The sequence below is a fragment of the Cupressus sempervirens genome, chromosome 3, assembly GCF_028749045.1.
Source record: "Cupressus sempervirens isolate cs-2001-9-10 chromosome 3, ASM2874904v1, whole genome shotgun sequence".
Lineage (NCBI taxonomy): Eukaryota > Viridiplantae > Streptophyta > Pinopsida > Cupressales > Cupressaceae > Cupressus > Cupressus sempervirens.
Genome location: NC_143120.1, coordinates 617,285,641 through 617,300,513, shown reverse-complemented (window position 1 = coordinate 617,300,513; position 14,873 = coordinate 617,285,641). Strand labels below are relative to the sequence as shown.

Genomic DNA, 14,873 nt, shown 5'->3' with positions numbered 1-14,873 from the left:
CATATATGTATAATGAAATAATGTATATGCATTGATATGCTATAAGACATACTTTTGCTCTATCAAGTTGCATAACATAATTGAGTAGATGCTTTGCTAATGTAAATTATTATTGAAATACAATAAAAATTGCACAATCTGCTTTATCCTATTGCATATCCAATGTATAAAACACCATCTAAATTGTTACTTATCATATGCAAAAACTATACTTAAACAAGAACTTTGACGCTTTGCGTCCTTGTTTCTATTGGCAATTAGGTTCTAAAACAAAGAACAAAGACACCGGAAAAAAAAAGTCTATTCTAAAACCTTGAACGCCAAGAAAGATCAATATAAAATCAAAATAAAGAACAAGCCGATATAAGCCGAACGCGGTAGAGGTGTTTGGGGAGACACGAGTAAGGAAAGGGAGATTTGGAAAGCAAAGGCTCGCACCCTCGCGGAGACGTCCACGGTCCAGGTTGAGTAAGTTCATTGTGCAGAGTCCTGAGGGTGAGAGGCGGTGACCCAAACATCAGGTTTTTGTGCTTTTTCAAGATTTTTTAGGTTTTCTACTTTTCAATATTCATTTTCAGCCTTACTTGGATCAACGGAGCCTACAACGACTTGAAACTTTGCTGCAGAGGCCAAACAGATAATAACTAACACGATGACATTTTGAATTTGTAAATGCATCTGATTTTCCACAACGGAGTTTTCTGTCACAATCAAAGCCATCACATAGCTCAGGAAACATTGGACAAATTATATAATCTCTACATTTGTAAAAGTAATTTATTTTCTTTTGGAACCCTTTATTCAAGAGTACAAGATCACCATTGGCGTAGTTTTTACAAACTATTTTCTGGTTGAGGTCACACTTCAGACCCGCAAGAAAGGGGGTGAAAATGCTTTTGGTATGTAGCATCTTATAAGAAAATCATAGTTTATACATGGATTGCAAAATTTTAGTCTTAGACGGCGCTTTTGTTAGTTACTTCCCTCTTCGCACAGAATCTGAAGGACTCTATTTTACTCAAAGCACTGCAAGAAATGGACGTTATTAGGACGAGGGTCACTGTAGTGGTAGAAACGGCACACCCGGGTCCATTTCTTTCATAATTTATCCGTTAATAATTTTATCTTATTTATAATCTATATATTACACATTATGTTCCTTAGCTATTCTGTTTTATAATTTGAATTTGCAGCGTCTTTAGTTCTCTATCCTTAGATAACTTAGATACTGTGCTGGTCTCCACGGTCATAGTCACCGCAGCCATATCTCTCACCTCTGCCATGTAGAATTTATAGGCTCCTATATGTTACCACTATGTTTTACTTTAAATTTTTGCAAAAACTGGAGAAGTATTATTATTATTTTTAGACATCAGTTAAATTGCACGAGGCAAGGCAGGTAAGGGAACCAATTGAAAGTGCCTAATGTGCACAAACACTTAATATTCTGAAACTTACCGGTCATAATATATTCAGGAGCAGCATAACCATGTGTGCCCATCATGGGTTTCATCCCCCTAAGGTCCATCTCTTCCTAAGTCCAAAATCTGATAGCTTAGCTATATAATCCTGCACATAACAGAGACAATAACAAGGGAATTCAATCCGTGCTAAAATAAAGCAAGTCTGGACACTACAAAGCGATTTAAAAACTGCACCTGAAGCATTAAACTCATGATATGTCACCAATTGAAACATATAAAGCAAGGAGCATATTTCACAAACGTAAAATAGCACTTGACCACTGTCAGTGAAAATACCGATCGAGTCTAATAAAATGTTGGATGTCTTGAGTTCCCGATAAATGAGTGGCTTTTCTGCTCCACAACAAAATACAATCCCTTTAGCGGCTCCAAGTGCAATCACCAGTAATACTAGTGTTTTACTTTCCTCGTGTTTGTCAGCAGAATGAATGACAAATATGGAAGCATAGACGAGGCATGTCGAATATTCACAAAATGCCTCATAGAGCTATCTACATGTAGACTATGATTTGGCCTTGGGCATGCCAACTGCATATGCTTTTGAGGTTCTGTTTATTCCCAACACCTTGTTATGCTGCTTATTCTATGTATTCACGCATTGGGATCTGTATGTCAAGTTAATTTCCCTGTAAGCTATTTTTGGTTTAATTTTTCTATTTTATCTACCATTGTACGTAGGAAGTCTAAATTTCATTGTGCTTCAATTTTCATATGTGTATTTTATCTATCATTTGTACGTAGCAAGTCTACATTACAACATTTTTTTTATTGACATTATGATTCAAGGAAAGAACTGAATTTTTATAAACTTTCGTAAACATATGGAACATGACATAATTGACATTTCAAATTTAAGTTCTGTTTAAGTTATTCCAGTAGAGTAAAATGTTGGTGAGTGTTTGATTTATAAGTACTTTAGGAATCAACAGATATAGAGTGGATACCTCCATGAATGTATTGAATGTGATTTCTTGTTATTTTTTTTAACATTTGTTTACTTCCTAAAATCGAGCTAGTCTTGTTTATATGATCATTTTAAGTTCATGAACCAATTATTATTATTTTTCCTTACCTTAATCATGCACATTTTCTTATTTACAAAGTAATGTTAGATATGATCCAATATGTCCATGTTATTGTTAGAAAAAGCTCCATAGTTTTCTTTAAAAACTTTGTATTTCTCTTTTGCATACTGAAATGTAATGCTCATATTTGTAATTACATTGGAATTTGAATGTAAAACTCAGAGAAATTTTTCCATATAAGAGTGTAAAGAGAGTCACTGGTAGCTTCACACGTGTTCTCAAAGATTGCTATTTTATTTGTATCAAATCTTCATAGTAAAGCGAAGAGCGTGAACAGAGATTGTGGTAGCTTCATATCACTTCTCAAATAGTGCTACCTCTTCTCTAACAATCAGAAAGCCTTCACTTTTCTTCTCAAAAATATATAAATATGTTAGAATTTTTATTACAAATATTATTTGTCTTCTGAATATTTTAATTTCTGTCTGTTCATAGGTCATTAGATATTGCAATTGTATTTACTATTTGTGTTGCAATACTTGTAGTTAATTGTCCTCCTACAACAGAGATAAGTTTAATGATTGATTGTGTCACCCATCAATTTGCCAATCACATCTGGTGCATCAGCTTGAAGACATGGTCTGTCTGTAATCATTAATAGTAGCAATTAGTTGTCATTTGTGCTACAACTGTCGTATTAGAAGCTAGACAATGACTAAGGTAAACCAGAACCATCAGAAACAGGAGCTGGAGATTATTACTTGATAGGGCAGTTAGAGCTAGCCTCTCCATTGCCATGATTCACAAAGTTGAGGTGCTTACTTTCTATTACGAGGCATTACTGCACCCTCATGTCAATACAATAGCTTTTCCAGGAGCTCCGGAAGGAAAAATGTCACAGAGGCTCACATTTTTAGAAGCTTGGAAATTTAAATTTTTTTGATAAAAAAGGGAATTCAGAAGTAATAACGAATAAATGTTTTCTCTAGAAATTTTAACTAGATTGTAATTATTTTGAAAAAATATGAGCGAATTAGAAACTAATGAATATTAGTCATCTGAGTTATCTTTGCTTCAACAGCGCTTTCTGAGATTTGGAATGACATGAATATCCACAACTCCATAGCATGAAATAATGAAATTTTGTCTGCATAATATTCTAATTGGTAATACTAATGGGGATCAAGCAGAAAATTAAGCACCAAAACCTTTATTATAGCTGAAACAGTTAAATTTGAATTGCCACTGGGTTAGTCTCGTAACAGATGAAGACTTAAAACTAATTAATTTGTCCATTCATATTTCAGAATTTTTTAACACTGTGGGAACTGTGGGAAGGAGTTGCACCTATTTCTAGGATTCTCTATTGGATGCCAAGTCAGCTCCTCACTTTGCAAGTCTCCTTGATAGATACATATAACAAAGGAAGAAAATTCTAGCTGACTTTTCTGTGCAAATATTTGGAGAAGCTTGGGTGAGAACTTTATTTTTGAAATTTAATCACGCTTCAAGATAAAACTATTTATGTCACATACTCACTCTAGCATATCCTTAAGTGTTTAAAAAAATCTTGTATTCATACTATTAGCATCATGATTAAGGCTAGTCTATTTTATAGTTTAATAATGTTTAAACAATTATCTCTCATTACACTTTGTTTCTCTCTCGCAACCTTAAGTTTACATTACAATTATCTAAAGTTTAAGGTACTCTTTTCAAAATTAACATTATGTACTTGATATTACATACTATTTTTAATCACTTCAAATTAAGCTAATTAAAGTTTCTACTCCTTATTTGCTTCATAACTTGACTTATTTTAGTAATCAAAAGCTATAAACTTTGTAATCAGTTACTTATATTTTTAAAACTAAAACCCTTCTCCCCTAGGATTGAATTCTTGGGATTGTACATATTAATATAATATATCTATTTACTTTTAATTCAACCATACTTTACGATTATTATTTTTCTACCAAATTCAAATTTAACAATCATAAATATTTTTGTTCCAAATTACAAAACTTGTAAAACAATATTGGACATCGAACAAACTTAATTTCATACAATTCTAAACTATGATGCATTTAATATCTTAAAATCATCAAATTCATTGAACAAACCACAAAGCTCATATCCCAAAGGCAGGGACTTTGGCGCTGGCGCCCCTTGTTTAATATAGTGTCTCAAAACATAGGAATGGTAGAAAACGGTTGGAAATGGGGTTTTTGAAGTTAAAACCTTTCTACTTCTCTTCTGCTGGAAGAACATCGAAATTTTGTTTCCAGCGTCTGTATACATTAAATGGCACATCAAAGAACTAGTTGTCAGTACAGTCTTCATTATACTTCAGAAAGTAAATTGCGATGTAAAACCCCTATGTCTTATACTTCATTATACTTCAACTTTTATGTGTATTTAGATCCACGTTTATGTGGCTTAGTTGTGGGAATTTTGGTCGTTACATAGTTTTCCATCTTATAAATTGTTCATCAAATTATTTGCAGAAATGGGTGCTACAGAACTGATCATGCAGCGACAGTCTACATGGAGTCCTTATGACAACAATGGAGGGTAAGGGTGCTGTCGTTTTTTTTTGGCACCTGCTTTCCACATCATATCTTTGTATTTTGCTGCTTTTCTTCACCAAATTTTCTTTTCTGCTTCTCTGGGCAACTATACCAATGCCATGTATTGGCATTTTACTGAATACTTGACCTGCCTCTTTAATGATTAGCTTCAAGATCATTCTTTCTCTGTTGCTTTCTTCTTTTCCGCTTTTGTTAGGTTTACAATTTCTAGGTTATGATTTTATTTATATTTATTTGGGTGCATGTTATTTCTTCATTTAATTGGATCTTGAGTATTGATAATTTTTAAAAATATTTTTTTTAGATTAACTGCTTGCAGATAAATAGTTCCTCAGTGAACTACATTTGATGAGTAGTTATTCTTCTATGACAGATGTGTCATTATAATTTTTATTACCTTTACAGAACTTGTGTTGCAATAGCGGGGGCCAACTACTGCGTAATTGCAGCAGATAGACGAATGTCGACTGGTTATAGCATTCTGACAAGGGATTACTCTAAGATTTGCAAACTGTAAGTCATCAAGGCCTTCACTTTAATGTTCATTTTGTTTGTTTTATTAAAAGCAATGATGTGCGTTTTTCTTTTTAAATTGCAACACTTTCCTTGAGCAAAAGGTTGATCTTCTTTTTAATTTTTCTTGGTAGAAATGGAACCCCATCTTCCCTTCAATTTTTCTTGGTAGAAGTAGAACCAAGGTAGCAACTTTTGTACAGAACACTTGGTACAGTAAATCTCAAATATGGAAAAGATAAAATAAAATGGAGAGAGATAAGGTGGAAGGGAATACTATGTGAAAGGGGGAATGCATTTATCGGAATTGCTTGATTCAGGCTCAGCAAGATAAGTTTTGACCTGGACTTTGACTTTGGAGAGAGAGAGAGAGAGATGATCTTGCCTTGGGGCTATTGCAAAATAAACCAAGCTTCTACCATTTATTCGAAAGAAACTGATTCACAGCAATAATAGAAGAATTTGTAATTTTCAAACTCAGATTTCACACTCCGTGATAAGTAATAAACACTGTGATCTCTATTGTATTTATTATACAACCTGAACATGGATGATTGTATCCAAACTAGAATATACCAGAATTCCAAACCATAATGCTACCACTACAATATCTCGAATTTTTGGCAGACCTAGGGGCCTGTTACATGGATAAACCTTTGTTCAGCTGTGAGATATATTTTCCAAGGGGTAAATTTTACCATGTAGGTCATGGGCATTGGTCCTTATTTTAGCAACATTCATTTGTTTTTCAACTTCACATTGTTGGAGTAGTTTTAATCAGTTAAACAAGGATTGATAACATTCTTCTTAGCCCTTCAGCTTCCTCTTATTAACTATTCCATTGTTGTTTAATGTTTTATTTGGACGTTGTTGATTTAATTGTTATGTTCTTTACTCTAATGATTAGGTTAAGGTTCAGATTCTATAGCTCACCAGTTTTTGGTCTGCTGTGGCTATTGGCCTATTGAGCATGTTAGACGAGGTTATAGGGCATCTGGTGCTTCCTAAGTTGAGCAGCTTGTTTTTATTTTCTGTGTCAATCATAGTTTCAGACACCATCAATGTACAAAACACTTTGACCAAAAGAACATGGTGTCAAGTAGTGTTTTTTAGATTTACTAAAATTTGCTCCAAGGGCCATGAGAGATTCTGCAGGATACAACATAACAATTCTATAGAATATCTGGAATGATTAAAATGTGAAGAGAACTTTTCAAAATCCCAGTTCCATAGCTCAAGATTTTTCACTTTATGGCAACAACTGATCATCTAAAGCACATGGCCGCTCCAGTTCAAATGGCTGTTGAATTATATTTAATTTTGAGGTTTGAAGTTTGTCTTATATAATCTCAATCATCAGAGATATTGCTTCATCAACCTTCAACGAAATATTGGATAATTGGAATGATCGATGTGATGAAAACAGACATCCTGTTCGCATACCTTAGTGTTTGCTCATGCATTTTGAGTACCATAATAAGCTTTACAGCTAGAAATGATTCTCTTATCTATGGTAAAATCCTATTCCCATAGCTTAGCATGTGTGCATGCATTTTCAAGACCATCTTACGCATTCCAGCTAGAAATGATTCTTTTATCCACACTATCATTCCAATTTAAAAAGCAGTTGAAGTCAATGCCACAATATTTGTTAGATCAAATCTCTTCAAGCATATTTTTATCCTACAAAACTGAGACTTAATTAATAAAACTGAGTAAAATATATTTCCCCCTTCTTTAATCTATATAGCTAATATAAATTAAAAATGGATATAAGCCTAAAATTATTTTTATTTGGTGGTGTCGATAAGAAGCTGCTTTTATGTATAAATTGTTTTACAAATTAAATGAATTCTCTGATAGGTTACTAAGTGCCTGCGATGTGCTTTATGGTGATTAAATTCCTTAAAATAATGTTTATACCATCACTTACTGCAGTGCAGATAAATGTGTGCTTGCATCTTCAGGGTTCCAAGCTGATATAAAGGCATTGCAAAAGAACTTATCAGCTAGACATCTGGTGAGTAGCTTTTGAGGTTAACATTGTCAATGTGCTCGGTTCTATTTGTTTATTTTAAGTGTTCCCCTAAAGCTAATTTGTTAGATTGTGTAAAGTAGGTAGTCAAAGCAAGTGAGCTTTATTGAGAAAGTTTAACCATTTTTGTTTTTGACACCATGCTGACAATTAAACAATCTAGTTGAAATGGGTCAGAACTAACTCATTAGAGTGTTTTGGAAGCAATGATCCATTCAAATAAATGCCCTTAGAAGTTGATTTTTTTTCATTTTTTAATTGTTTGTTTATCTGGAGATCACTTACCCTTCAGAGATGAAATTCAGGGCTCATACTTTGAATAATATTGACATTGCTAATGCAAACTAAGACACTTCTTGGTAGATCTTGACAAAGACCTTTAATAGATCGGTCTATATATGATCTTAACGAGGAATTGTTATTTACTCAGTTTAGTAACTGTAAACAGCATTAATGAAATATCCATTTTTCATAATGAAAAACAAATGTGGTGAACCTTAGATGTGTGGCCCAGGGTGCCTAGGGCTAGGATGATGGATGACTTTGTTATAGCAATGTCCACTTGGAAAAACAAAATGGATAGAATACTGATGGATCAGCAATGAATTTTCTTTTCAGCCATGATGTGTGTTTTTATTTGAAGTGGGACTTGGGAGTGATTATGACCAAAATTTGTGGTGTCTAGACCTATTTGATCTTCCATACGAAAATAGAGCGGGTTCATAAGCACTCTTTGGAAGAAACATTAGCCATCTTGTTCTCAAATGTTTCCTATATAACTGGTTACACTCTATTTTTACTCATCCTGATGATTGTTAGGAATATGGGTTCATTGTTTCATGCAGTGCTTGGGCAGGGATGCACTTCATGCTATGCCATATGTCTTGTTTCCAAATGTATGAATTTATGAGAAGGCTTGTTTGAAATGTTATGGTAAATCAATGCTGTTGTATTAAAGAGAGGAACAAAAGTTCCACATATAGATTTACAAAGATGTTCTTCGAAAAAAGCAAACATTAACAAAAGACAGAATAGGTTACTTAACAAACTAAAGACGACTAGATGAACCATTAGAGAGACATTCTACTATCCTAATACTCCCCCCCTAATGGTCATTGTCTAACTAACCTGCAGAAGGCTACACATCTTGTCGTCATAAATTCTTCAGAACATTCTGCTGCTGCTGCTGAGAACCTCCTTGGATTTGCAAAACATTAATGACCAAGAAGCCATCCAATCTGATGTTGAAATAAAGGTATTACTCCCTGTAGAAAAAAAGTAGGCACGATTTTTGAGGTAAAAAATTGATCAAATCTATACAATAGAATCCAAGACATGACTCGGAATACAAAACTTTGTTTTTGAAGAAAAATGGTAAAATCCAATAGAAACCAGAGAGCCCTTTGAAACTGCAAAAACCTTGATTAGGTCATACACGAGCAAATTCTTAACTTTTGAGGAGAATATTCTAAATCCTCCAAATAGATTTAAGGATAATTTTTTTATTAAAACTAGTAGATAATTTTTGAGGAAAAATTATTAAAACCCTCCGGAATTTTTTAAGGGGACAATCGTAAAAATTCATTAGAAAATTTTAAGGGAATTTTTTTGAAAACCTATCAATTTATTTTGAAAGAGAAAATTATGAAAACCTATAAGAAATTTTTCAAGGTAAAAAATTATGAAATCCTATTAGGTAAGCCATCACATGGTAAACAGTGTATGCAAGTAACATTGCAACTCACAAAAGCACATGTAAGCAACATGCAACCCATGAAAATTAGGGACTTTTGCTCAAACCAGGAATTTGCATGATCAAAACCCTCGACTTGGCTTGTGATTTTCAGCAAAAATCTTCGAAGATCAACAACAAAATTTTCATGATATACCTCCGCTGACAAAAAATTATCTGGAAAAAAAATTCCAGATCAAAAGAGGTGCTGGTTTTTCTTAAGAAATTTGCCAAATTTTATGAAATTCTGTGGAACTGCTCTGATACCGTGCTATGGTAAATCAATGTTGTATTAAACAAAGGAACGGACCTTCCTTATATAGATTTACAATGATGTTTTTTTTCAAAGAAACAAACATTAACAAAAGACAGAATACTTTCCTAAACAAACTAAAAACGACTAGAATTTAAGTGGCAAGTCACTTCTTTCTCATTTATTTTGACATTATAGTATTCAATGCTAGACTATGCTGAAGTTGCCATATTGGTGGGAACATTAATAATAATAAACCTACTTATGTAGGAAATTTGTTTTATCTTCACGGCTAAGTTACTGATTCGGATGCGGATTCCGAAGCGGATTCCGGAAGCGGATATGGGATGCGGGGATTTTTATTTTTTTGGATGCGGATGCGGGAGGAAACGTGTATATATATATATATATATATATATATATATATGCAAAGAAATGCAAGAAATATCAAATATACTAATATATGTCTATATATATTAATATATAACAACTGAGATGAGTATTTAGTATTGAAGACCCAGTAAAGACATACAGTCTGCGTGAATACTTTTGGTCAAAGATTTTGATTAGCAGCAAATATTAAGAATCATACATCATAAACAAAGTTGTATCTACATACTGTTTAATAATCAAATATTCTAGGCACTAGCAATATCAAAGTTTGGCATTTAAAGAAAACATATATGTATATATATAACAAAGATAAGCAGCGTGTAAATAACATGAATACTGGAAAGATAAATAACATGAATGAGTTTTACACTTTTCATTCAGCTGGGCCCGTGGATGCTCCCAGATGCTTCTGGAAGCTCTGTGGATGCTGGGCGGAAGCCACCCGCAGGCTCCCGGATGCGTCTGGAAGCTGGATACTGGCTTCCAAACGCATCCGGGAGCCTACAGGTGGCTTCCGGCCAGCATCCACAAGGCTTCCAGAAGCATCCCGCATCCGTCCGCATCCGATGCGGAAGCCTCTGCATTTCCAGACGAATCGGTATCCTAGCTTCACGGTATTAACTTAGTACCAGTTTGGATTTGAGTTTGTGGGTTTGGGCAAAAATATGTTGAGGGTTGGTTTTGTCCATACAAAAACATTTAAAGACCTAAAATATATACATTCTGGCAGTAGTGATTAAGTTCAGAATACCACACAACATCATACAAATAATGAACTAAGCGCCATAAAAATAAAAAATATTTCAATGTTAGTCAATGAAACCTGAATGTTGTGATATATATTAAAATAAAAAAATAATATTAAAATAAACAATAATAATCTCAAGTGTCAGCAATCAGATGTCACTGATCAAGCATCAACATCATATGCATCTTCATAAATATCATGATCTCCATCTGTTTGTAATGCCCCACTTTAAAGTCCACTCCAACATTCTTGGAAACACTTTCTTTGAGTTTGTCAAGTTTATTGGAAAGGTATTTTGACATACAGTTTCTAGAGGTATTTTGACATACAGTTTCTAGAGCTAGTATGAGTACAGTGGTACATTCCATGTGTATATGCAACATTTTGGGGGCACTCCAATTTTCTTGGAGAAGTTTGTTATTTTTGGAGAGCACCAATATCCATAGAGATTGTTATACTCATTCATTTAATGTATTGGTAGTGTGGTTAGAACTCATATTTTGGGTTATTTTATTATTTTCTTGTAATTTCAGTGGTTTTGCAAAAAATGATTATTTGCTAAATAGTTAAACATTAAAGTTATAAAAGGTAAAAAGCAGTCAGTAGTTCACTTGCCACTTTGCTTATAACTCTCCTTCAGTAGGAGACGGAGTTGAGATTAGATAAGATAAGATAATGATATTAATGTCCAACAAAAGACCAACAAAAGGTCTATGGGACTGAAAGATTACAACAATGAAGCTAACAGCAATAGGAGCACACAAAGGTGCCTGAAAATAAATACAAACAACAAGAGAAAGCAAACAAACAGACAGAGAGGAGGCCGAGAGAGACTAGGAGTCCTTTCTAAGTGAAAAGAAATCAGTCACTGAATGATATGCTTGTTGATGAGTAGAGGCCATGCTCTATCTCTGGCCACTCTTAGAGGAGTGTCATTGGTGCAAATAGTCGGTACGGGATTTGACGCATTTGGAATGTCTAGTAGATCTAGTGGAGCTAGAAGGCCTTTTCACACCATGCAAAGGAGATAATGGTGTGAAGAAGGCAGTAATGAGCTGAGTAGACGAGTGCTGGTGCGGAAGCAGTGACTGGATCATGCTATCATGGAGCATAGTGGCCTCTCGAAGATAAAGTGCAAGACAACATTGATCATAGTAGCTGAAAAAATCATAGAGAGAGAAGCACTCCTGAAACAAATAGAAAAATCTCCCTCTGATCTCATAATATATAGGGCAACAGAAAATGAAGTGAGTCTCGGTCTACACCTCACCTCAAGTACAAAGCATACAAATTCGCTCTCCACTGACAATATGATGGTCAGTCTGAACCCGAAGACAGTGAGAACCAACTCTGAAAGAGCCCAAAGAGATATGTAGGGCATGAGACCACTGCCGGGAAAGGTAGCTAGGATGAACAATAATCCCATCAGACATCTCCAAAAAGTGCTTTGCGTAAAAGGACATTCGTGGGCATAACCCACCAGGAGGGTTAACCCAGCTAGTGGCAATGTATTGTCTATAAATGTCAAGTTTGACATGCTCATTCAACTCCTGTTGAGATGGGAGAAGATGAGTCGGGGCATCCAACGAGAATTGAAAAGGAGGGAAGCGGTCAATATCAATCCCAATCGAACCGAGCAGAGAAAAGGCCTGTGCATACCAACATTGTGCGCGAGAACTAGACTTTGCACTTGCAATAGAAACAGACGAACAATAAGCCAAATAGGAATATTGATCACAATCACTAGCACGATCCACAAACCCACGAAGGCGATGGAGGAACCAAACCAAATAAAAAATGACTATGAGACAGAAAGGATGAGAGCCGAACTCAACAAGAATGACACTATGAGGAGTGAACTTGTGACATCTAATGATGCGCCTCAAAAATAAAGTCTAAACTTGTTTGATTGAGGCCGAATTAGAACCAAGAAGAGATAGGCCCCAAACCATAGGCCCATAAAGAACAATTGGCCTCACAAGAGAGTCCAAGAGAGATAACTTGGACGAGGTATCTTGGAAGTGATGCCTAAAACACTGTTTCTCAAGCAAAGCAAGAGAACCCATACCCTTATTAACTCTGGGTTGAATAGCTGGTCTCATATTGAACCTGTTACAAATGTAAATGGCGGAATACTTGAATGAATTAATCAGAGATCAAACTGATCTATATATACAAAGAGGGGAGTCGAATAGAATAGAAACATTCTATTCTAGACTACACTTAAATATTAGAAACATTCTAATATTTACAGAGATATAATAAGATATAATAGTGAGCATTAAAAAGAAACATGAAGGTTATTTTAATACCCCCCCTTAATGCTCAATCCATTTACTACACCAATAGATCCCCTGAATTTAACAAACTTGTTAGGACCAAGGGGTTTAGTGAAAATATCTGCTGATTGCTCTGAGGTAGGAACATAGCGTAACTGAATAGATCCATCTTCTACTAATTGTCGGATGTAATGGCAATGAAGCTCTATGTGCTTGGTTCGTTCATGAAACACTGGGTTCTTGGCAAGTTTGAGTACGCCCTGATTGTCTGAAAACAAAGAAGTCAAACCTGCTTGAGGAATATGCATATCTGCAAGCATCTGCCGGAGCCAAATTGCTTCACAAGCTGCCTTGACAGCTCCTCTATATTTTGCTTCTGTAGAGGAGAGTGCATGTGCTTGTTGCTTCTTACTGGTCCAAGTAACTGCTGCAGATCCGATACTAAACACATAGCCAGAAGTAGATTTCCTATCATCAACTGAGCCGGCCCAATCGGAATCAGTGAATCCACTGAGCTGAGGAGTAGTACTCCTTGTGTAAAGAAGACCATAATCTAAAGTACTATGTACATAGCGTAACATACGTTTCGCTGCAATCCAATGATCAGTCTTGGGGTTTGTCATGAACCGTGAGATGTAGCTGACTGCAAAACTGAGATCAGGTCTAGTAGTAGTAAGGTAGATGAGACTACCTACTAGCTGCCTGAAGAGTGTTTCATCTACAGGAGGAGAAACAGATTGTGCGGACAATTTCAAACCAGTCTCCATTGGAGTGGAGGCAGATTTGCAATCCTGCATTCGAAACCTATCAAGCAAACTTCTGGCATACTTGGACTGAGACAAAAAAATGCTATTGTCAGTCTGCCAAACCTCAATACCTAAACAATAATGAAGCAATCCGAGATCTGTCATATCAAAAGTTCTGCATAGATCCTATTTGATTTCTGAAATCAAATGTTCTGAATTTCCAATAATGATCAAATCATCCACATAGACAACAAGAAAAAGAATATCATTACCAGAGTGTTTAATATATAGATTACTGTTTGACGAACTACGCTGAAATCCTTGAGCAACCAAGTAATGATCAATCTTTATGTACCAAGCCCTAGGGGCCTGTTTAAGACCATAGAGGGCCTTCTGGAGTCTACATACTTTGTGTTCTGAACCGGCAACCTTAAAACCTGGGGGCTGCGTCATGTAGACTTCTTCCTGTAATTCACCATTGAGAAAGGCACTCTTCACATCCATCTGATGAACTTTCCAACCATACTGAGCTGCAATTGCAAGAAGAATGCGAATAGTGCTCATCTTGGCTGTCGGTGCAAATGTCTCCTCATAATCAATGCCTTCGCGCTGGGTGAATCCTCGAGCAACAAGTCTAGCTTTGTATTTGTCCAAGGTACCATCTGCATGGTACTTGACCTTATAGACCCATTTACAGCTAATGGGTTTCTTCCCAGGAGGGAGATCTGAAAGAACCCAAGTGTGGTTCTTTCGAAGACTGAAGCTCAGAATCCATTGCTTGTTGCCATTCTGGAATTCCTTTGGCCTCTGCATATATCTGGGGCTCAGGGATACTGTGGATGTTGGCCATAAGAGCTATATTAACTGTGTTGTGCTGAAGGCTCTTATTTCTGGAGGTTCTACCCTCAATGAGTTCATCAGGACGAAGATCACTAATCGTTTGAGCCCACCATTTTGGCCGAAGAGTCGAGGAGCCAATATCAGATGCTGACGGAATAGCTGGATGAGAAGCAGGAGCAGGAGTTGCATTATCTGGAAGTGACTGAGGTGGTGTATCAGTAGCATCAAATGACT

General features: G+C 35.5%; 1 protein-coding gene across 4 annotated transcripts in view; it reads left to right on the top strand.

Annotated features, from left to right (window-relative positions):
* Window positions 1-365: 365 nt before the first annotated feature.
* PBF1 (N-terminal nucleophile aminohydrolases (Ntn hydrolases) superfamily protein) overlaps window positions 366-14,873 on the top strand; it is a 56,062-nt gene continuing 41,554 nt past the window's right edge. The window contains exons 1-5 of one of the 4 annotated variants that reach the window (XM_089821186.1): window positions 366-468; window positions 3,817-3,983; window positions 5,017-5,083; window positions 5,506-5,613; window positions 7,552-7,633. In XM_089821186.1, coding sequence (XP_089677312.1) covers window positions 5,019-5,083; window positions 5,506-5,613; window positions 7,552-7,633 — 255 coding nt within the window. In that variant the 5' untranslated portion in view covers window positions 366-468; window positions 3,817-3,983; window positions 5,017-5,018. Of the gene's footprint in view, window positions 522-3,816; window positions 3,984-5,016; window positions 5,084-5,505; window positions 5,614-7,551; window positions 7,634-14,873 lie in introns of all 4 variants that reach the window. The other 3 variants (XM_089821185.1, XM_089821187.1, XM_089821184.1) reach the window with 3 other exon arrangements.